The 22,670-nt window shown below is 40.5% G+C and overlaps 4 protein-coding genes across 16 annotated transcripts in view; 2 read left to right on the top strand and 2 right to left on the bottom strand.

The window, feature by feature from the left end:
* Nucleotides 1–1,322: 1,322 nt before the first annotated feature.
* Nucleotides 1,323–5,301, bottom strand: asb4 (ankyrin repeat and SOCS box containing 4). Of its 2 annotated transcripts, none has more exons than XM_025065027.1 (6): nucleotides 4,292–5,301; nucleotides 3,035–3,334; nucleotides 2,688–2,930; nucleotides 2,365–2,612; nucleotides 2,046–2,159; nucleotides 1,323–1,789 (listed from the first exon to the last, which is right to left on the bottom strand). In XM_025065027.1, exons 1-6 carry the CDS (start codon nucleotides 4,467–4,469, stop codon nucleotides 1,601–1,603), a joined length of 1,272 nt encoding a protein of 423 aa, XP_024920795.1. In that variant the 5' UTR covers nucleotides 4,470–5,301; the 3' UTR covers nucleotides 1,323–1,600. The 2 variants fall into 2 exon arrangements, 1 of the variants encoding a protein (XP_024920795.1); XR_003052608.1 differs by having other exon boundaries at nucleotides 1,649–1,789; nucleotides 2,328–2,612.
* Nucleotides 5,302–5,447: 146 nt separating this feature from the next.
* Nucleotides 5,448–15,322, top strand: casd1 (CAS1 domain containing 1). The gene is made up of 18 exons (XM_008331258.3): nucleotides 5,448–5,720; nucleotides 6,761–6,857; nucleotides 7,098–7,218; nucleotides 7,452–7,496; nucleotides 7,584–7,646; nucleotides 7,774–7,818; nucleotides 7,917–8,040; nucleotides 9,044–9,258; nucleotides 9,351–9,770; nucleotides 9,889–9,978; nucleotides 10,078–10,197; nucleotides 10,381–10,537; nucleotides 10,625–10,704; nucleotides 10,928–11,029; nucleotides 11,126–11,266; nucleotides 11,564–11,641; nucleotides 11,957–12,049; nucleotides 12,206–15,322. The coding sequence occupies exons 1-18, from the start codon at nucleotides 5,588–5,590 to the stop codon at nucleotides 12,473–12,475; spliced, it is 2,394 nt and encodes a 797-aa protein (XP_008329480.1). The 5' UTR covers nucleotides 5,448–5,587; the 3' UTR covers nucleotides 12,476–15,322.
* Nucleotides 15,284–22,670, bottom strand: part of sgce (sarcoglycan, epsilon) — a 10,058-nt gene continuing 2,671 nt past the window's right edge. For 2 of the 4 annotated variants that reach the window (XM_017041231.2, XM_025065026.1), the window contains 11 exons: nucleotides 20,951–21,073; nucleotides 20,590–20,747; nucleotides 20,166–20,238; nucleotides 19,388–19,586; nucleotides 18,956–19,118; nucleotides 18,582–18,796; nucleotides 18,014–18,040; nucleotides 17,428–17,616; nucleotides 17,167–17,210; nucleotides 16,076–16,113; nucleotides 15,284–15,966 (listed from right to left, as the gene is read on the bottom strand). In XM_017041231.2, the coding sequence (XP_016896720.1) occupies nucleotides 15,916–15,966; nucleotides 16,076–16,113; nucleotides 17,167–17,210; nucleotides 17,428–17,616; nucleotides 18,014–18,040; nucleotides 18,582–18,796; nucleotides 18,956–19,118; nucleotides 19,388–19,586; nucleotides 20,166–20,238; nucleotides 20,590–20,747; nucleotides 20,951–21,073 (1,280 nt within the window). In that variant the 3' untranslated portion in view covers nucleotides 15,284–15,915. Of the gene's footprint in view, nucleotides 15,967–16,075; nucleotides 16,236–17,166; nucleotides 17,211–17,427; nucleotides 17,617–18,013; nucleotides 18,041–18,581; nucleotides 18,797–18,955; nucleotides 19,119–19,387; nucleotides 19,587–20,165; nucleotides 20,239–20,589; nucleotides 20,748–20,950; nucleotides 21,074–22,670 lie in introns of all 4 variants that reach the window. The other 2 variants (XR_003052607.1, XM_017041233.2) reach the window with 2 other exon arrangements.
* ppp1r9a (protein phosphatase 1, regulatory subunit 9A) overlaps nucleotides 20,592–22,670 on the top strand; it is a 36,506-nt gene continuing 34,427 nt past the window's right edge. For all 9 annotated transcript variants that reach the window (XM_025065018.1, XM_025065021.1, XM_025065022.1 and 6 more), the window contains exon 1: nucleotides 20,592–20,709. The gene's annotated coding sequence lies outside the window, so the exon portion shown is untranslated. The remainder of the gene's footprint in view (nucleotides 20,710–22,670) is intronic.

Genomic DNA, 22,670 nt, shown 5'->3' on the forward strand with positions numbered 1-22,670 from the left:
GTGCTTCATCACTGTTTAACAGGCAGGTTTTCTAACTACATGACTGCAGCTGTAACACAACAGAGAGAGTGCAGACAGAAACATTGTAATTGTTGAATCACATTGATTCAATTTTTAGATAATTTTAGCATTTTATCTGTCTTTTACCTTTCACTTGTTATCCTGAAGGATCTGTATCAGAGGTCTCAAGTGCAAATTGCATTATACTGACATCTTGTTGCATGTTGGCTGCATGTGGGACGTTCGTGTATTGAAGTGTTCTTAAACTACCTTGAACCCATGAAAGACGAACTGTAAGCTGATGTTGTAACATTGAAGTGTTTGCCTTTCCTTTCTTCCATGGGGCTTTTGTATATTTAAATGGTTTGCTGCATTTGTAAAAAAAAATGCTGTGTGGACAAAGGGGTGTGTGTGTTTGCTGTTATGTCACTGTAAGCCGTGGCAGTGTTGCGTGTATCCTCTAAATATATTAGGTTTATACACTAAGGTCAGTGTGGCACAAGGGACTCATAGGAAGTTAAAACAGTGATCTGTGAGTTCAAATTGCTCTGCTGTCACATTTTAACATATTTTTAACATTTCATTCTGTAATTCACTGGTTTTATCACTCATGTGTAAACTGTTAGAATCAGGTTTTGGTCATTTTTTATATTCACATGACAAATCTTTGACTGAGGTTGCAGTTTAACGTAAAAATGACCAGGGAATGTGGAAAATAAAAAGAATGATGCTGCACTAACAAGCTGGACTCCTTGTGCATTCTTCACATTCCTTTGCTTTGATATATTTTGCTTTGCAGCACTAAAAGGTATGTTGTCAATTGTATAGCAGACCTAACCACATGTGTTTTATTTGTTACCTTTAACTCTTAATTTGTTCTCTGTTTGTTTTAGGGCGCTTTGTTCTGTTTGTCACCAACGCAGACACAAACCATTGGCTTCTCATGACCAGCAGCCATTTGGGGATAAAAACAGACTCTGGTGGTACGTATGTTCTGCCTCATCACCATTCTCTCTCTCCTCTCTCCGTTGCTTTTGTTTGTTTGTCGCGCACCAGTGTTTTCCACTTCATTAAAGTTTAAATAGCATGGTGCAGGGACAAAAACAGCACAGTTTAACGGCTGCAGAGTACCATGCAGTGTCGGTGACTGCTGAAGTCAGGAACAATTAATGTTATAAAGGTTATTTTAAGACCTCAGAGTCAGGTTTGAGCCTTTAGTCATGCAGACAATGTTTTTCCTGAAATGTGCATTGATGCAGAACCAGACGACCTCCAGTCTGCAGCAAATATTTAAAGCAGAAGTACCTCAAATTTGGGAAGAATTACTTTCAAAGGAAAAAGTTTTATTGACTTGCGAAACAAGTAGAAAATTACAATTAGCATGTTATGTTTATATATATATATAGTATATATATAAAACAGGACAGTTCAGGAGAACATAGAAGAGAAGCCTTGTGTTTGACTTTCTGGCACTCTGATATCCACTGTTTGTTTCTTCAGCACACAGCCAAAAAAGTCAAAATGCACTGAAAATCATCATCGATGAATGGGCTGCCTGTTGATAGAACCAGTACTTGTAGTACTTAAAGTTTTTTTTTCATCAGTACAGCATCCCTTCAGGTTCCAGTACTACATATTTCTTCATGCTTGTCGGCAGGGGCAGCTGTGTTACACCACTGTGGCAGTGGCCGCCCAGGCTGGCTCTGATGGCACATCTGCTCAGGTGGAGCAGGCTGCGAGGGGTGTTAGTACAAACAGCAAACATGGAGTCGTAGAAGTCTTTATGTCTCTGAGAGGTCAAGGAGACAGGTAGAAACAAGTCATTTTTAAAAGTTAAAAAGTATTCATTTGTGAAAAATTATAATACAATTCCAGCACGTCTTTCACACAAGGTCACATTCTGCTTCTTTGTCTCGTCTAAAGATTGGAATCCACTTCTTTACAAATATAGGCCTTGAATAACTGGAGCTGTTGTATTTACAGATCCTGTTTTAACAGCTTTCACGTATTTATATCAGACACTTTGCAAAAAATCTGTCAAATACCTGGTAGCAGTCATCAGGAATGGCAGCTTTCCACTTCCTGGTAGGCTTTAAGTGTTCATAACAGTTGACCATGATTTCTAATACACCTGGGTAGTCATGGCACGCCTGCAACACCTGCACAAAACAATCAAAAGTTTCATGTAGAAATGTAGAAACAGCTACAGTTTGCCGTAGCCCTAATAATCTAATCTAATCTTTTTTTAAAGTAAATGCATTTAGTTGTAAAATATATCACATATTTACTTCCTTTAAATGAGGACAAAAATGTGAAATAAATTTTACCTAAAAAGAGCAAAAACATTTCAAGACATTTTGTGACCTTGTGGAACTGGGGTGGGTAAATCCTGGCTGCGTTATAGTTGAGCAGCAGCTGATAACATAGTTCAGTAATGGCCATGGGCCTGATATCTGTTGCTTTCAGCAGGTACTGAATGGGGGCACAGCCGTTGATGTCCATTGCCCTGGTGTCAGCTCCAGCCTCCAACAGCATCTCCATCAGGACGTGATCACAGTTCCAGGCTGCTTTATGAAGAGCTGTTTTATTGTCTTCTTCTTGAAGTTTGGGATCTAAAACCAAAGTCTTCATATAAGGAAAATAACTCAAATCAGTGAACGTTGTGCTTGATCTCTGGCTTCACATACTTGCTTTGTGGTCCAGCAGGAGGCGGCAGACAAGGTGATGATTTTCACTGTATGTTTGCTGTTTGGTGTCAAAAGCCCAGAAGGCGGCAGTTATCAAAGGTGTCTCGTTGAAAGAGTTGAATGCATCCGGTGATGCTCCGTGGACCAGATATAGATTCACCAGCTCTGGCACGCCACATCTGGCTGCTACGTGTAAGGGTGTTTCCTCGTCATTGCTGTTGCTGGGCATATTGATGTTTGCACCTCCATATGAGAAAAACAATGAACATTTTCATCTGTTTGTAAATTATCCTAATACTTTGTATTCATTATTGACTTAACTTACAAATGTATCCCGCCCTCCTGACCTTTCAAGATGAGCTGTTTTGCACAGGCCACGGACTCTGCAGTGACGCAGTAATGCAGCGGAGAATGTCCGCTCAGTGACTGGATGTTGACCTTTGCCCCGTGAGCTAAAAGTAAGGCAGTAAAGTCAGCATTGGAGACCTGGCAGGCGACATGAAGTGGAGTCTTCCCATTGGGCATCCGGTTCACAGAAGCACCCTTCTGGAGGAGCACCAGTGCTGTTTCGACAGCACTATACATCACACACACGTGAATACCCATTGCCCAGGAGTTTTCCAGTTTGTAATCTGGCAGCCAGTAACCTGCAGCAAATCAGACAGTGATGCCAAAGGGAAATGGGAAAGGTGAAGAGAGATTCCTTCTGAAAAGCAAATGTTACAAACGTTGGAGATGAGGTTTTAGCTTTGGGCAGTTTCCCACATAACAAACAGTATCAGAAACAGTTCATTCTTTTTCAATATTTTTATCATGGATATTTATAAAATAATACAGCGAGCATCTGGAACCTAAAATGAATGGCAATGAGATTGTTTCTTTATGCAATCTGATTTTGAGCTGGCAATACCAAGGCCTTCTATCGGGCCTTCAGATACAGAGATTATCACACTGTATTAATCTAACATTTCTACCTTCAAGCTTTAATTCTTAGTTTTACTTATTTTGCTTTAATTGAGAAGCACCAAGTAATTGTATATATATATATATATATAATAAATACAGTATAATAAGTAGGAATCCTGAAAGCATCCTTACCATCTCTGTACTTTTGTCACCCCCAAGTGGCAGAGGTGCAGAACTTGCCCCGATGATATTTAAAATAATTGATGAAACTTTTAAAGTGACCAAAATACTAAAAGGCTGGTAGTGAACGAATGAAGAAATTGAAAGTGAAAGAAAGTTACCAAAACGTGTTTCTTGGCTGTTAAAATTTGACCACAAGCCTTTCTATACTTTGACTTTTGTATTTTTTCTTAAACTCCAGGATTCTTTGAATTTGAATAAGCCTTATGGCAATTGTGTAAATTGCAAAAAACAAAATGTTTATTAGTTAGTTCCAAAATACCTTTATTAAACTGTTTTTTGCAAAAAATAAAAAAGAATTCACAGAAATGCCACAAAATGTAAGTTAAAGTTTTAAAATCAAATCTTCCAAATCAATATTGTGTGCTACATGCCATAAACAATGATTTATGATTTTTACGTCACTATCTGACCAAAAATGGCTTACTACAATACTGCCTTCACCTACGTAACAGTACCTTGTTTATAGGAGGCCAAGACCATCTCAGGATCCTTCACCTCCAGAACTGTGTCAATGTCTAGTCCGTCATTCTGCAAAATCTGCAGCACCTCCTGGGCGTCGTTGGTCTGCAGCGCCTCTAAGAACTTTCTCTTCAGCTGCTTGACAGACAGTTGTCGGTGGTTCAGCTCCTCCATGTACTCCCTTGGATAAATATTCGGCAGCGTCTCAGCAGCAGGATCAGAGAATAATGTTCCCACAGTGTTTAGTAGATTCAAAATAAAAGCACAAAATAATACACCATAACAACACAGGGAGGCCTCTGGAGACCCAGCAGTGACGGGAGGCCAACGAGAAAGGAGAGTGGAAATTAGGTCATGGGGTGAAAGTGGGCGACTCTTGGCAGGAGGTTAAAGTAAGCTTTTTATAAATAGAAAGGAGCTGAGACGTGTTTACTGACAGAGTGACGGTCCTGTAGTAAAAATAACACATGGACATGGCGTGTCCAAAGTCTCTCAGTAAACTTTTGCTCTTGCAGCAGGTGCTCAGAGCATTACTTTTAATAAGACACTCATAACACGGAGGATCTTGTCTGTGTGTTTCTCATCAAAACTTTGTGATAAACTATAACTTGGATTTTAAGGCATTTCTGGGACTTTTTTTTCCATTTTTTCATAATAGTAAGACTATAGTGAGCAGCAGTGGAGTCTCATCCACCCAAGCGGTTCTCTTTAAACATGCCAGGGAAGTTTAAGGTCAAGCACTTAAAAAAAGAACAAAGTTTCTCCTCCTCAGGGTGCTTACAGTACACACACTGGGACATAATAGAAAAACAAGGCTTCCAACAAACAAGGGGTCCAGTGGTACAAAATATTTCTAAGACATTTATGAGAGGTTTATTGGAGGTGCAAGAATAAACAGAGTGCCACTTAACTGGGAAGTATTATGACTAGTCTTTAATAATTTTGTACTAGTCTACATGTGCATTATATTTTATGCAATCATTTTGTGCAGACAGAGGTAATTCTGTGATACTTGTTTTATTATTATTATTTCATTTTGACATTCCAAACGATTATTTATTTAGTAATTGCATACATTTTAAATTTAATTCAGATTCATGCCCCCCACCCCTTCCCTTTATGTGACGATGTATTGTCTTTGAACTGCACCTGCTTTGATAGAGGCGATAAGGGAGGAGTGGAGGAGGAAAAGAAGAGAGGGAGGAGGCAGACGGGCAGGTGGTGCATTAAGAGAAACGCTATCGCAGCCGTCGCTTCACTTTACAGCAGCTTGTTGTCATGGAGGAGCAAAGATGGCGGTCCTGGCCTATAGCCCGGGCAAACGCGAGATAAATCAATATTTTTCCATAAGAAACGCCAAATTAATATCACTCGTTGTCGTTCTTCTACTCCTACTATTTCACACAGCTTCGCGATACTATGGAGGTGAGTCGTTATTTGAATTCAAACTTAACAGTTGATGCAGCCTGTGTAACAAGCTACTGCTAACATTAACGTTAGCCACGTAGCAGCTGTGTACTTGGAGTGCAGGACCGTTCACTGTTATTCTAAAAAAAAAAAAACCTGACCGAGTCACAAGGTGCACTGCTGCCACGAAACATACACGTTCACGTAGACTAAATACAGATGAAAAAAAAATCTTAATTAGTGAAACAACCATTTGGTTTGACAAAAGAAGCTAACACTGCATTTCTCAGTGTTTACATGCTGTGAGCAGCAGCGCACGCTTGATTACAGTCAGAAGCCATGTGTAGAGAGAGGTAACATAATAATTAACATAACAACGGTTTTTATCTTCCGCTTATCTGTGTCTCAGTATAATATTCTACACTGCGTTACGTTTCTTTACTGGCGAAATTGTCATTTATTTGGACAGGGCTGTGTTTAACGTCTACCAAGAACTAACTGTACTTACAGTGACTAAGAGAAATATCACACTCCCTCTTGTCTCTGGTGTTTTCACTGTCTTAAATGAAGGAAGAAATAGAAGAATAGATTCATCTTTAATTGAAGAGTACGATGTTGTTGAGCGCTTGATTTTATGTTTATCATATTAGATGATGCCTTTCCTAATATTTGTTTTTTATTTGTTTGACCCATTTTCTTAACGGTCAATGTGATTGTGTTTACATTGTATGTTCAATGTAAACACAATCACATTGACCATTGATCGCCTATTAATGTAAATCTACAAATGTTTTCCTTATAAGAACTGAATATTACTGACACACTGCTTCTCTGTGTTTGTCCAATTGGGGAGGATGCTGTTCATTTTGCACACATAATTAAATGCCCTTATGCCTTGTATTATATTCTGGTCATTTGTGGCCAACGTTTGAAAAGCCAGTGATGCACTCAGACAATGTTTTTCAGTCATAGTTTCTAAGAATCTACCCAGAATGGGTTTGGTGTTGTTTAGTTTTGTTTGGGGCTTAATGTCAGCTTTGTCTGTGTCTTGCCTCAAGGTGGAGACTCATGTGAATGGCTGCTGTCCAGAGGACGTTTCTTGGGAGAGAATGTATGGCAGCCTTATGGCTGCATGATGCACAAATACAAAAGCACGTGAGTCACATCGGCTGTTCAAGTATCCTTTGCAAATGTGTGCTGTAAGGTTTTAATAAAAACGTGTAACAGAAATCGTAAGGGGAGGATGGATTTGCATAAGGATGGATGAATCAATAGAAAAGATGCTCAGCTTAATTACCTTGTAGCACATAGCGATCCACCCTGATAAGGAATTCGCATCTGGTGTACAGATGCACAAAGTTCAGATTCTTCTCCGTCATATTTCTTTTTTTGCAGTGAAGCCAGAAACTGCCTAGCCGAAAAGCGGGTGGCCTTTGTTGGCGATTCAAGAATCAGGCAGCTATTTTACTCCTTCACAAAAATTATTGACCCTGAACGAAGAGAAGATGGAAACAAGGTGAGTTTGTGAAAACAAAGAACAGCCCAGAGGAAATGTTTTGTAGATTATTATTCAGCAGGTCTTATTGTTAATGCCTTGTGTATATATAAAATAAAATAATTAAAAAAAACCACAAACCACAACAGCAGAAGTGGATGAAGCCTTTGTGACTGTGTCGGTCTGATCTCGGTAAAATCAGAAACACTTTCGGTCTAACCAGCTTTCTCTGTTCCCTTATGTCATGTCTAAAGCACGAGGACATTTCCTTTGAAGAAGACACTTCCTCTCTTAATGTGGTGAGTTATTTTTGGACATTCTTCCTCAGCTTCTAAAAGCCATTGTCAGTTCAAAGTTGAAACATCTGTGTCTATCTTTGTGTTAAGGACTTTCTTTGGTATCCAGAGGCAAACAACTCGCTGAAGGAGCGCCTGATATCCTGGATACATGTGAGTACAGATAATTGAAATAATGTGTTTTTAAGGATTGGGGCCACAGTGATTATAGTTTAATCGACTCGGAGGAGTTGCATGGGTCTACTACTGTCCTCACTGCATATTTACTCATGGGTTGCAGGAAACCACAGCAAAGCCAGATGTTGTCATTCTTGGAGCTGCCTCGGTAAGTTGCACAAATGTTGCTTGCACACTCGGTGATAAACAAGGTGTTGGCCGAGAAACGTCAATCAGGATTAAATGGCTCTGTTTGCTTGATTGCAGTGGTCCATTAAGTTGCACAGAGGAAGCAGTGAGACCCTGCAGCAGTACAAGGTTAACCTGACGGCCATTGCTGTGTATCTGGAAAGACTGGCTGAGGATGGAGAGGTCTACTGGGTGCTCCAAGGTAAGGGGACAGAAATTTAAATATACTTCACCGGAATAATAACCACTTGAAGGTTACTGTGAGGTTAACCCTCGAAAGATAGTAATCTAATACAGAAAGCTGTGTCATTGTTCTGCAGTTACTGCTCGTCTACAGTACAACACATCATCTGAGTTTTCAGACCAAAACAAAATAGTAAACCTTGCTTGAAGGTCTTTTAGGACTAAACAATAAAATACAAATACGACAGCAGCATAAACCTGTTGGTCATAAACTACACTGACGTTAGTCTCACATAAACCAATCACTATGTGGAGCTGTGAAGACAGCACCTACAACTGAGCTTGTATGAAAGGCTATAACAACATTTTAAATGTCACCACATAGGTTGAGCAAATTTAACTTCCTAAAAAAATGCATTTTTTTTTTACACTCATTGTTTGTTCTGTTTAACTGAGATCAGGTCTTGTGCTTGGATTTTCTTATAGCTGGAATTTAGTCCCAAACTATTACAAAGCCCCACCTATTGTGGAGTCAGTACAGGCTGAGTACCTTTTTAACTGATGTCCTCTTGAAAGGACATTGTTGTTTAAACAGTTTGTTGTTAGTCTTATTCAGATGTCTTAACAACTGTGCACCTTATTCCAGTTGTCTGTAAGAAAACATGATGAAAGCTAATACTATAATAATTGATCATTTTTAAGAGACAGTTTCAGTGGCTAGTTGTGTCTTAATATATTTGGATGTGGCTCCACATTTGTTTACACTAAATCGCGAATCATGTTTTTATGTAATCGCACAAACATGAACATCTAGAACAGAAGATCTCTTTACATAAAACACGCACCAAAGACTGGACACAAAATATCTAAATATGATCATCTTTGTGACTCCATCATCAAGACCACAGGACTATCACCACAGAAAACAGAGTTTAAACTTTGAAAAGTAAAGTAGCTTCAGAACTACGCACCCCCGTCTAAATCTTTGTTAACATTTTACACAACATGATCCCCTCCTGTAGAGCCAGTCAATGAAGGAGTCCTGAGTGAAAACAGGAAGATGATCACCAACCAGCAGCTAGATCTGTACAATGAAGCAGCAGTCGACGTGATCAACAGCAGCAAGCGTAATGGCAGGTCCCGGATCAAGCTGTTGGCTGCATCACGTCAGGCTGCGCTAGAAACAATCAGCCAATCAGATGACGGCTTGCATGTTCCAGAGAGTACCAGGGATGTGGTAGGTTAAATTTCTGATTTAAAAAAAAGTCTATTTCTTTTTTTAATTTATTTAAAGACATCTTTCTTACTGTTCTGTCTAACTGTCTTTAGGGCGCAATGGTTCTCATGAACTCCTTATGCAACAAGATACTGAGGCCCATAGATGGTTCGTGCTGCCAAACAATACCGCCCCTCAACTTCCTCCAAAAACTGGCAGTGTTCCTCTTCCTGGGATCAGCCCTCATCCTGCTGGCCCTGCATGTCTTTGGCATCAACCGCCACCGCCGACCTGTACCACCTGACGTGGAGAGCCTGGAAGAGAAAAAGCCAGTGACTGCAGCTGTCCCCTTTAGCCCAAAGGCGCCTTTTCATGCCCTTTGCAGGATGGGTGTCATCATGGGCTATTTTTACCTCTGTGACAGAGCAGATATGTTCATGAAGGAGCAGAAGTTCTACACACACTCTACATTCTTCATTCCCCTTGTCTATATATTTGTCTTGGGAGTGTTTTACAGTGAAAACAGCAAGGAGGTAGGAACTCCTGATTCTGCCCTTACTTTTTGATGCAATTCATTAGGATTTTTCAAACGTTATAATGGTGCATGCAGTAAAATTAATGATTTCTGTACCTACAACTATCTGCACACAGACCAAATTACTTAACCGAGAGCAAACAGACGAGTGGAAAGGCTGGATGCAACTTGTCATCCTCATCTATCACATATCTGGTGCCAGTGCTGTGAGTTATAATTATGTCAGAAAAACATGACAAAAACATTTGAACCTGCTTTAAGGAAGTTTTTTGACCCAGGGTGTCAACATTTTTCTCTTATTACAGTTCATTCCAGTGTATATGCATGTGCGGGTGTTGGTGGCAGCGTATCTATTCCAGACTGGTTATGGACATTTTTCCTTTTTCTGGCTTAAAGGAGACTTTGGACTGTATAGAGTGTGTCAGGTAGGCAATAAATCATCAAACTGCAGTTACATTTTAACCAGGCCTTTATGAGGAGTCATACAGAATATGTGGGTGTTTGTACTTTGCTTGGGAATCATAAACAACCACAGGTGACACTGGTGACACTTTTTTTTTTTTTTTTAATTTAAAAAGCACTTTTGTTGTCGTGTGTATTTTCACCAGGTACTCTTCCGTCTGAACTTCCTAGTTCTGGTGTTGTGTGTGGTTATGGACAGGCCCTATCAGTTCTATTACTTTGTGCCACTGGTTACCTTCTGGTTTGTCATCATCTATGCCACACTGGCCTTGTGGCCTCAGATCCTTCAGAAAAGAGCAAACAGTAGGTGTACCTGCAGCTGTCATTGATTAATTTGACCCATTAAATACAGTCTATGAAGTTGTCACTGCTGTTTTTTTTGCTGGACAGGTAGTGGCGTATGGCACCTTGGGGTCCTGATGAAGTTACTGGGCCTGCTACTGTTCATATGCTTCTTTGCCTTTTCACAGGTGAGTGGATTTATTATTGTATAATATCTCCTCCTTACTTGTATACATGGTATATAACATTTGTTTAGTGATATTGATAGGTGGGAGACACACTGGATGTAAGTCATCATCAACTGATCCAGCTGTTGTTGGACATTTCTTTAATAATTATTCTGTTCTTTAATCATCATGATTTATTTCCTTTGTAAAGTTCATGTTATGCCTTTTGTGATTGTGACTTCAGGGCATTTTTGAAAGTATATTTTCCATGTGGCCAATCTCCAAACTCTTTGAGCTGCATGGAAGTATCCACGAATGGTGGTTTAGATGGAAGCTGGACAGATTTGTAAGTCAAATATTTTTGTTGTTTTTCCTGATGTGCAAAACCTAAAGCATAAAAATTGCATTTCAAAAGTTTTTTTTTTTTTTTCTTATACTGCAGGCTGTGATTCACGGCATGGTGTTTGCCTTCATCTATCTAGTGCTGCAGAAGCGCCAGGTGCTGTCTGAAGGCAAAGGAGAAATTTTGTTACCTGGAAAGATCTCCAACCTTCTCCTTCTCTTTTCGGTCATCTCTTTCATAGTAAGACTCCATGTCTCAGTTTAGCTCGTGAAGAAATCTCTTAGTTGCAACAGCACCTTGCTACAGAGAACATGTAACTTGTCCACAACTGTCAGGTAGACTTTTCAGTCTTACGTTTTACCAAAGAGTTGGTTTATCAATAGAGAAAGGCCAGCAGACTGTAACAAGAAGTTGGTATGATGACATTTTTTTTCTTATATCTCGTGAATAACGGTGTTGAAGAATGTTTTTTTTTGTCACCCTCTTCCAAGATTTGAACCTTTGATTAAAGGTCCTTGTGCTTTTTTGTCACTCCAGACTTACTCCATCTGGGCCAGCAGCTGCAAAACCAAAACAGAATGCAACGAGATGCATCCTTATATCTCTGTGGTCCAGGTACAGAAAGTATCTTGTGATCCTCCTTGACTTTAACAGACGAAGGTCCTTAAGAGATTGTTTTGAATCAAATGTAGCAATTTCCATGGTCAGGAAACCAGATAAGTATTATTTTTGTTTCGCATTGTGAAAATTAGTCATCAGAAGATACAGTAGGTAAACTGTAGCAGGTTGAAAGTGGTTATTAGACCTAGCAGTGCCCTTCCTCCCTGACTCAGAACAGACCTTGTAAACATAGCAGGCTGATTAATGAGCATTAGTTCCCCCATGAGAACTGCTCATCTTTGAAATGATATTGTCTCCATTTGTCCACAGATTCTCTCCTTCATTCTTATCAGGAACATTCCTGGCTATGCGCGCTCTGTATACAGCTCATTCTTTGCATGGTTTGGAAAGATTTCCCTGGAGGTAAGCACAGCTGGTAGAATTTTGTGATTTTTAAAACAAAGTGCAATTCATTATTCCCAAAACACTTTTCATGACCTATGACACCAAGTCTGTAATTCCCACAATAATTACCACAATTTAATGACTTTACTATTCAACATGCTTTGTCTTCTTCAGCTGTTTATTTGCCAGTACCACATCTGGCTGGCAGCAGACACCAAAGGGATTCTGGTACTGATTCCAGGAAATCCGTCACTCAACATCATGGTCAGCACTTTCATCTTTGTTTGTGTGGCACATGAGATTTCCCTCATCACCAATGACCTAGCCCAGGTAGTCATCCCCAAAGACAGTGTTGCACTGCTCAAGAGACTGGGGGCAACAGGGATCTTCAGTTTGGTGGTACTGCTGCTGTCCAGAAGTGGTCAGCCCAGTCCTGGTGCCTAACAGGACATCTTTTTAATGGGCACTATGTGGAGTGTCTAGGTCTGCCCTACTTATGGTTAAAGTAAAATACAGTTTCAAGCCAGAAGCAGGTCCTGGATTTGAGACCACTGTTGGCAGCAGGAGCCATTGTTGGCCATGTTCAATGTAAACACATGAAGACAACGTAGAAGGCAGCGCCTCACTGCAGACCACACTGTACTTTTTCTTACTGCTATGAAAGTCGCACACTGGAAAAAAAAAATGCCTAAGAAGGCGATTTCTCCTTTAACAGCAGTGTTTCCATTTAAAAAGAAAAAGGAAAAAAAAACTAATGCTTAAACGGTTTACATTATCTGCAATCAACAGATGAGCAGAAAGTGAAATTTGAAGTTCTCTCATTTCAAGACTCTCACGCTTACTCCCTGACTCTGCTCATTGCTTCTACTTCGCCAAATACTCAGCCAAGAACAAGGTGTTTTTTTGGTTAAATGGTACTTTTTGTCATGACCTCACACTCCGTCCATGTGGCAGTAGCAGCCGAAGGTGTTTTCACTCAGGTGGATCCATACTCCACATATTCAGATATCTACACTTCCACCATGGTAAAACCAAATTTTCTCCCTTCAGTTCAGTTTATACAGTATTTGCCACCTTAACATAATATTGGATATCTTAATATGCAAAAAAATGGAGCTTCAGTTGGTTTGGGCCATCCACAAGCTGCCAATACTAAAAACAGTAAGCGGTGTGCAATTGTTGATAAATATTCTTCATAGTCTTTATATAATGTTGAAAGTAATTTTTTTCCAGGTTAGCCTTGTCTGAGATGGTACTGTGGTCACCTGCTATAGCTCTGAAATTGTATGTGATATGTACAGTATTTAATGTTTTAAATTAAGCTTATATTTTATACTTTTTTTGGCTTTGTTTTATTTGCGCACCAACGACTGCTGTTTGTGAAGGAAGTATTACATTGATCATTTTGTACTGCCTCAGAAACACATTACAGGATTTACAGTAGTCTTTACAGTCGAGCCCCGTCTGTCTGATTAGCAGCTGACTTCTTCGTGTATATTTGTATAATAGAGTGAGATATTTATTTTATACAGAAACGCGCCAGTGTTTTTAGTCCTTTGACTTTTCACATAAACCTGAAATGTGGCTGGTTCCAATACTGGTCGCTGTGGTTAGACTATATTGTCCTACGTCTTTGCAAATACACCGTGGCTGTTACAAGACTCCTATTGGGACAGCATATTAGACCATGCTTTCCTCCTCTGTATGTGCTCAAAATGTCATTACAGCTGTTATGCACAGGGGTGTTTCCAGACCCCTGGAGGCCCCCAGGCAAGAGGCACTATTGCAGTGTCTAAAGCAGGACAATCGTTTTGTCATTGATATATGGACCAATGTCCCCTGTCTCTTGGGGCCCCTCCCAGCTTGGGGCCTCAGGCAATTGCCTGAGTTGGCAACACTTTATTTCGAATGCATGCATTCAGAAAGAGCTTTTTGCCACATTCTTGACCCCGTATTTGAAATTCAGAAATATTGTCTGCTGACTACTGCAGAAAATCTGTTCATTGAGGACCTAATGTAGATGTAATGTATGTTCCCCTAATTTATCTGGAAAAAATTGGTAGACACCTATGTGTGTCTCATTAACTTACTATTGTAAGTAATTGAATTGAATTATTTCTCTCACACCTAAAATATTAAGATAATAACATTTAGATAGACCTAAATGTTTTATACAGTTTTGTGTAACGCTAACCTCTAACTCCCATTTCTGTCAGTATATCTCCTGCTGTTGTTTCCTGCTCCCAGAGCTGCGTAAAAGAACTCCTAGCACAGGAAGCCCTTGACAGATTCAGTAGTCCTGGTGGCCCACTATATACAGTATATAATGTTTTTGATGTTGTTATTAATGACTATGTAACAATGTTTTCATGTAAAGTACTGTTAGAGGGTGCAAAGCATTTGTAATATTTTGAGCACATTACCTAACAAAGAAGCTTGGGGGGAAACTTATTTCTCTCAAAGTTTCCAGGCACAGGGCTGGGTTTTACAACAACTGGTCTTAACTGACTATATAATCATAGATAATCTTAAACAGCGATAGGTTTTGAAAACTGCCATATTTCTTCTTTTTTTTTTGCCTGGCAGCTCTGTACAACACAGTACATCCTCCTCCTGCCACAGCCGTCAGTGAACTTCAGTCTAACAAATTACTCAGAAACAAATGCCTTGTAAACATGCAGCTTCTTTCAGTGTCTTGTACACGCAGCAGCACACCTCCCTCACGTCTATGACGTAGGCCGAGGTCATAATCTTCTGCCCATACGCACTTTGCAGCAGAGCCACATTATTTGGAAAAATACTTCTTTGTAATGCACTGAGTTCAGAAGAAACATTATGGAAAAGAAATGTGTATTTTGTCTATTTATCCTCACAGACATGTAAGAAAGATTAGCACTTTCAATGTATAAGGCCTGTATTCTTCTCATCTGTACAGGGGACGACGACGTTCAGCATAGTACCACAACAGTACACGTAATGTACAATAGCACAATTGAATAAAACATAGGATTACATGTTTCTTTTTGGGTCCTTCAGCAGCAAAATAGTTGTGAGATCTGTGCTTTGGATTTAAGTTGCATTTTTCATAAGTGACTGCAGTGTTGTTTTTTTTTACTCACAAATGTAGCTTTTTAAAAAAAAACATGGGTCCACAAAGACTGAATCTTTTTTATACAAAATACTTGTCATTGGTCTGGTTTGCCAAATGCATTTGTAATTTTTATCATCCTGTAGAGTTGGGATTTTTTATGCTGCAATTTTTCGTTGTGTAAACTAAAAAAGTTAACTTTTTTTCCGGACCTTTTATTGATTCACAGCTTTAGTAATTGTTTCAGGCCTTAATAGATCTCTTTGGTCATGTAAAAGCAACAACTATTTATAACCCTGTGCAGGGGCCACTTTGAAATGTTACATGTAAAATTGCGATGTCTTCAAAAAATGTGAACTATATCCAATTTATTTATAAATGCCTTTATTCTGCTCTACACTGTACCTCCTTCCTTGTCATTTTGACATTACCTTTGTTTATTTCCTAGATTTTTTTTCAACAAGTAAAAACAATTTGGAAATATTTTACTGTCATCATGTAACACGTAACAATGACGACCAATGTACAGAAACTCCATGTACAGTACAACCTCCTTTTCCTCTCGGAGGCCCATTGTGCGAGGAATTACCATTTTAAACCTTTGTGTTTTCAGTCCTTTAAACATGTTCTTCTTAAAACTCCTATAATCTCTGTTTCTTCAACACGTGCACTCTTCAAAATGTGAGTGCATAAACTTTTCTCAAGACACTTCTGAGTGATGGGAATTGGCACAAATGTTTTAAAAAAAAATACATGGACATTGAAGACATAAAGGTTTGATGTGGTTGTTTTCTGGTCACAAATTTAGGGCTTCGGCCACCTTTCTCTCCTCAGGAATACCATTTACCTGGAACATACAAAAATGCATGAAAACTTAGAGCCATTAAGTTAAAAACTTATGCAGTGCTGTTTTTGCTTGTTAGAAAATGTGATGTGACAACTGTAACAGTACCCACCTCCAGCCTTTGAAATGTTGACATGACATAGTTATCTCCTTTGTTAGCAGTGGACAGAGAGAGCAGTGGGTTAGTTTCTCATGCAGTTCACAGCCATGCACACAGGATGGCGCTCACGCATCAACAACCCGTGGCGTCGATGCGTCGTCACCGTTATTGGCTGCGAGTAGAAGAAACAGCTTCTCGTCACCACAGCAGGTGAAGCTCATTAAGATATTGGTTCATTCTGTACACGTGATGTTTGTCTACCGACAGGTTCCCATGTTCGTGGCCTAGGATTGGTTCAGCCAGGAAGGGGAATGAAATGCAAAGTGGACGCTACACATCATTCTAGATGGAGAACAAAACTCAACCAGGCTGGATTGAGGTAAAACAGTCCAGAATGCTTAATAAACCTAATGAAAAGCATTTCACTCAGGGTTTGTACAGTTATGACATTTCTGGAAACGTTTTGGAAATCGAAAATGCATTGTCTAGGTCCTTTAAAGATTAATGGTTGTGTAGATAATGTTTAAAATGCAGAAAAAAATTAATAAAATGCTGTGACGTGCGAATATGATTTTAATCACATACAAAGTGTACAAACCCGGTTGACTTGATGCCTGTATGACAGCAATTAAGGTAGTATAGTAACTTCAAGCAGAAAATACCATTTAAAAATACCTTCAGGAGAAGTCGTAGAACATTATCAGCCGGATCACACAAATTAATAAACAGTCGTAGATTTAATCAACAACGATGAAGAACATTAGACGTCGACAGACATACTGTATATGTGTGTGGTATATGCTGCTAGACTGCTGGGGAAATGCATTGTCTGTTCACCTTTTTTTTTTTTTAAATAACTCTCGGTGGCTCTTATTCTTTAGTGCCACCTCTATTCAAGCTTGTATAATTTATCAGTTCTCCTTATTTATCTTTAGAAACCTGTTAAAGTACTGTGATTGTCCTGCTGCTTAAACTTGTGAATATATCTTAAGCGTGTGGCGACAGATCTGTTTGTCTCGTGGCAAATTACATCCACACTGCACATGCAGACGCAGTAAAGCAGATATTAGGATTAGAATTCCAGAGGCGGATGTAGAACTTACCTGATGGCCGCTGCTGTGGTATTGTAATCTGGTTTTGAAGGTTCCTGGAATGGCAAACATTGATACGGTGAAAGTACATTCACATTTAAGAGCCATTAGAATGTGAAACAGCCTATGGTAAAAAAATCATGAGACTGTTGTCTGATGCCATAACTTTAGCTGTAAACACGGCAGGCATGCAGACAATCCGACTGAACCAAATCAGTAATTTCCACTAGGATGTTTAGCTCTTAGCTGTACACCTGCTAATGATTTACTCACGTCTGTGTCTGCATAAGGGGCATGCTGGTGGTCTCGTAGTTGTCTGGATGGATGGGTGGCACCACCTCACCACTGACCGGGTTGAAGACGGGCAGGGTGGAGAGTGGCCAGGAGATCTCACGGTTCTTAGACATGGTCCGCAGCTCCTTGGTGGACTTCTGGATGGAGCTGTGGTGGACCAGCTGGATACTGGAGAGAGCAGAGACCGTATGTCACCTGATGTGGGTCTCATCACATGATCCTGAGCCTGACTGACAACAATGTTTCATTGTTTGTTGAGGTAAGGTCTGATTCAATCCATGCATCACTGTGGTGTCAAATACTCCATGTTCATTCTTGGGGGTTTGGGAGGTTTAAAAGCAAACACTGATTCCTATCATCTTTCGCCAGACCTTTGGGCAGCCCATTGGGTGAATGGACATGAAAACACATATAATGAAATATGATTTGAATATGGTTTCGCTAAAGCTGGCAGTGCCAACAAAGAGGAGAAATATGCAAACCAAACAGAGGAAAGTGGTGGAGGGTGAAGGGGGGCAGAGACGGGCCCAAAATCAAGAAAACACAGGAGAGGTAAAAGACTTACTCTGGTGTTTGCATGTTTCTTTTTTCCCTAGAAATGAAACAAAATGAATGAATTAAATACTAATATTAACAGGTACAGACACAGCTACACACAGGTGAATGGATTGATGGGTAAACACCGAACACTGAGTGAACAGGGGTGTGTGGGGGCACGTCTCTCCCAGCCTGTAAATGACAAGTGTGATGAATGACTGTCAAAGCCGTGGCTTTGCTTCAAAACAAATATGACAACACGGACAAAACCTGTGATTGAACTTAATGAGCAACATAGTATGTGTGGGCGTGAACGTTAATGGTGATGACAAGCTGCCACTCTAATACAGACTTTTTTCTTGCCCTGCATTATTCTCTCCTCTAGTGTCCTTCATGACATTCTGACTCTTAAGCCTAGAAACTATCAGCAGATAGGTATCAGACCACACGCAGCCACAACATGGCCCATTTTGCACCTACATAGCCTACGTACTTGTTTTGCTACTCCCCTGCTCCAGTCATATTGATCAGAACCTCCCTTTAGTGTAAGTTTGGTGCAACGGCTGTATAGAAGTGTTAAGACCTAGTGCACTTACACCCCTTCCCGTCGGCAGCACATGCTGTAGCCAAGGATGAAGAAAAGGACTAGTGCCACAGCAGAGGGAACGGCTAGCGTGATGAGGAAGTCAGAAAAGTAGTTCCGGCTCTTCAGAGTCTCAGGAGGTGGGTTGTATTCTCCAAAATCCGGCAGGATCCCTGTGCCTGGTTCAGCGCGTGTTATGTATACTGGGACCACTTTGTTAGTGTCAACCTGAGGAGGTTAGTCAAAGTTAGCATTCGTAAATAACAAGGGTTGTACGGAAATATAGAGCTGTTGTATATAGAATATATATATATATATAGAACCAAACAACTTTGCTGATGTCTACAGCCTGTCAATACAGACACGTGTGTTGAGCAGGATTCTCACCAGAGAAATTTTACACCAGTCAATGTGAAACTGAGCCCTGAACTTCTTGTCACAGCTGATGACAGGCTCCATCTCCTGGCTACAGCGTAGCTGGTTGTGTGGGCTCTCCACCTCCCGCAGGCACGACGAGAAGGGAACGTCAGCACCAACCATCACATACACTCTGAGGAGAGGGGAAACAGACATGCTGCCGGTCACCAAGTGTGCTCATCCACTCCACTGATATGTGAAGGTCCCCCAGGCCTTAATTAAATACAATGTCAGCATAGTGTGAGTGGGCTGGAAATGTATGTAATTTGTTTGATTGAGTGAGCCCAGAGATCGCTGATGGAGAGAACTTTCTTTTTTCTTTTCAAGTGATGGCAAGCAAAGTTGGAGCCTGTGCTCTAACTGAACCGTGTTTTCTCTTAGTTCATGCTCCCACAGCCTCACCCTTCTTTGAGGTTATTGATGGGCAGAGGCACGCGGCCGCCACGGTCCAGTGCCGAGGTGATGTTGATGGCATTGAGGCGTTCAGGCTGCCACACATTCTTCACTGCACCAAGGAAGTCTCCCAGCACTTCACTGGCCAGCATCTCCTCCACATTCATGTTTTTGATGTAAAACTCAGCCTGGTAAGGCAGAGAAAACTCTGCACAGAGGCAGGAGAGAGAGTTTGTTAAAGCAAATGATGCGAAAGAAGGAAAGTCCATTGTTTATTTGTGCTTAATAAATCATCACCAATGATGAATTCATGCTGCACAGTTAACACAGTTGTCTTCACCAGTCTGACCGGCAGACAGGATGGCATGTGTCACTGCGATCTGTGATGACTTGGCAGCATTTGATGCCAGATGGTAGATGACATCACAGCCTAGTGAGAGTGATGACATGCTAGTGCCTCAAACATCTGCTGCTTGTTCACCAAGCTCAGTTGTTATTATATGTTCCGACCATCTAACTTGCAAAACCACAGATGTGAGAACTTTGTGTTTTGTGTGAAATGTTTCTGTAACTCATACAACCTAATGATCAATAAGTGTAGACAAACATCTGCTGCATAATGAGGACGACATATTGGATTCTGTAGTTGACAAGAGTAATCAAAGACCAGATCTCCTCCGTGAAGTGCCTCCTCATCATTGTGCTCCAGCTCTGAACAATTTCCCAGGATTTAATCAGTGAAGTTGTACAGTCTGATCTCTGTTTGCTCTAAAGTGGCGCCTCCTACCTTCTGTAGCCATGATGTTTATGACCAAGTTGTGCCGTGCTGTCTCGAAAGTGCGTCTGTTGTAGGCAGTAATCTGCAACACATAAGGGTGAAAGTTTAAGCCCCGATCAGGGCAGCTTATATGACAGCAGTCCTCTGGACAAGGCTGAACTAGATCCACCACATGGGCTCTGGGCTGAGTGGAGACATTAAATAGAGGCACATGTGGGCTGCTGGGAACGTTAAGCTTTTTGGGGAAAAGAATTTCTATAGAAGCTTAAGGGGGACAAAGAAAGAATATACAAACATATTAACAGCATTCTCTTTATTTCTGCTTCACTGCTTAGGTTTTTTACAACTATAGGCACAGAGAGCAGCATTTACTCTGTTTTAATTAATATATTGTGTAATGATGTTTTTCTTTTGAAGGCCTCCAGCCACTCACCTCTATGACTGTGGGCTTGCCAACATGTTCCGCAGTGGGGGAACCATAGAGGACACCGTCACTGTGTGGAGTCCTCTGAATGTAACGCAGCCAGCCCGGCCTGTCTGGGTATCCCATCAGGTTAGTGTTGAAAGTGATGGGATCGTTGCTGCCATCACCTGAAGATAAATGCAGACAGATGTTCATATACAGAGCAGGTTTCAGAAAGGTTGGTTCCCTGTCACCAACACCATGACCCAGGAAAAGATTAAGCCTTAGAACGAAGCATGTTCTAGTTGTCATATACCACAATTCCAAAATGCAATATTCAGTCATGCAATTAATATGGCAAGATAAGAAGATACCCATAATACATTTGTACCTGATTTTGGGTAGGGGGGAAACTCCCCTTTGAAGTGCTCTCTCTCCAGAACATGGACAAACAAGACCCCAGCAGATGGGTAGACAGTGAGGTCAGAATGAGCCCTGGATAAAATGGTAACCACTGAAATAAAGATTTTAGGAACAAGAAGAACATTAGCTCTTTATAGTAGAACAACATCCTCAATAGCTGTGTGTTACATTTTGAAAGTGTCACTAGCTTAAAAACAGAGCGCTATTAGGTAGTGTTAGAAGTGACAGCTAACAATTCATAAAGTTTATTTGGCTAGTGGAAACTTCACACTTGATATATCACAGACAGACAAGTATCAAGGTGTAAAAAAACTAAATTAGAGCTTGAAAAGACAAAATTATGTTGATTAATCCATTCATTTCAAAAACATGTAGCTGAGGCTCTGTGAGTGGAGGCTGATGTTGTTTTTATGTCTTTCTCCCTCTTGGTTTCTTTAATGATCTTTTCTTTAGTAGAACCGTCTCAACTTGGGCATCGTTTGTTTGGGTAATCACAGTGAAAATGGCCGCTTCATCACTCAACGTCACACAGTGTAAGATTCGAGGGTGCCTCTGCCAGCTCTGTCCCTATTTTTGCATCTTTCTTGTTTAATAATTCACTCTCTTCCCAGAGCACTTGGCTCATATCAAGATCACTTTCCTTTACTGAGTTTTTCAATAACCAAGGAGGAGTGCAGTCAGGAGAAGATCGGAGGAGAAAAAACAATTTCAGCCCTTCTCAGCTGGATACACACAAACTCCAGGTGCAGAAAGGAAATTTGGGAAGCTGTGATTAGGCAACCTCCCTCCCTTGACATTTCTTTTTATCTATGATGGATCTTTGCCTCCACACTGTAAGCTCTTGTCTTTAACATAAGCCTTGTCTCTGCTTAAGACAGTCATAGAGGAGGATTTACATTTTAATCCAGGTCCATGACAGAGGACGTCTGTGTAGGCTCTCTGGTTGTTATCCATTACCAGTGTGTACAAAGAGGTGAAGATTAGGTGACACCGTGAGCTTTAGTCCATTAAAAGAGTCCAACTCCACGAGGCTAAAAAACCTAATGACAGAGAAGTGTGCTGATGAGCTAATGGAGGAGGGACGTTATAAAACCTTCACACACGTCTGTTAAACTGAGCCACATCTGTGGTCACAAGTAGAGACACTGAACTGGCCATATGTCCCAAGTCCCCTAGGGGCTGGACTACTAAAAGACACAATCAATAGCAGTAAGCTTCAACTAAATACTTCAGAAACCTGAGGCGACATCCGTGACATGTCTCTTTAAATGTAGATTGAGGAAACCAACTGAGCGCCACTGATGTCAGCAACCAACCATTTCACTTCCTCCCACAACACTATGATCTTGTGTATTCAAAATCAGACCAATATTGATCCAGTCTGTGTAACTTAGTATTTTGACTAGTCAACAAAACTGTTTACATTTTAGTTTGAGTTTAAGTCTGGAATTTCATGATTACTAAACATATGTTGTAATAGCTAACCTAACATAAACCTAAGAAACAGTGTAGCGCTGATTGGCTCTCACTCTGATTTGTTCCTTCTGTTTACAATATCGGTGCTAATGACGTGCTGATGTCATCTATGTCAATTTTTGTCTTCTTTTTGTACTTGGCTTATGAATCCATAACCTCTGCCATCGGCATTTACTCTCACATGACTTCCTATTCAGTTTTTACTTGGACTT

Source organism: Cynoglossus semilaevis, chromosome 18 (genome assembly GCF_000523025.1).
Source record: "Cynoglossus semilaevis isolate Cse_v1.0 chromosome 18, Cse_v1.0, whole genome shotgun sequence".
Classification (NCBI taxonomy): domain Eukaryota; kingdom Metazoa; phylum Chordata; class Actinopteri; order Pleuronectiformes; family Cynoglossidae; genus Cynoglossus; species Cynoglossus semilaevis.

Coding starts and splice junctions, on each gene's coding strand:
- asb4 (XM_025065027.1), bottom strand. CDS start 4,469: ATGGAGGAGCTGAACCACCGACAACTGTCTGTCAAGCAGCTGAAGAGA. Junction 3,335..4,291: donor CTTGGCCTCCTATAAACAAG/GTACTGTTACGT, acceptor GATTTGCTGCAG/GTTACTGGCTGCCAGATTAC. Junction 2,613..2,687: donor CCTGCTGGACCACAAAGCAA/GTATGTGAAGCC, acceptor CTTTGGTTTTAG/ATCCCAAACTTCAAGAAGAA.
- casd1 (XM_008331258.3), top strand. CDS start 5,588: ATGGCGGTCCTGGCCTATAGCCCGGGCAAACGCGAGATAAATCAATAT. Junction 7,819..7,916: donor TCATTCTTGGAGCTGCCTCG/GTAAGTTGCACA, acceptor GCTTGATTGCAG/TGGTCCATTAAGTTGCACAG. Junction 9,979..10,077: donor ACATATCTGGTGCCAGTGCT/GTGAGTTATAAT, acceptor CTCTTATTACAG/TTCATTCCAGTGTATATGCA.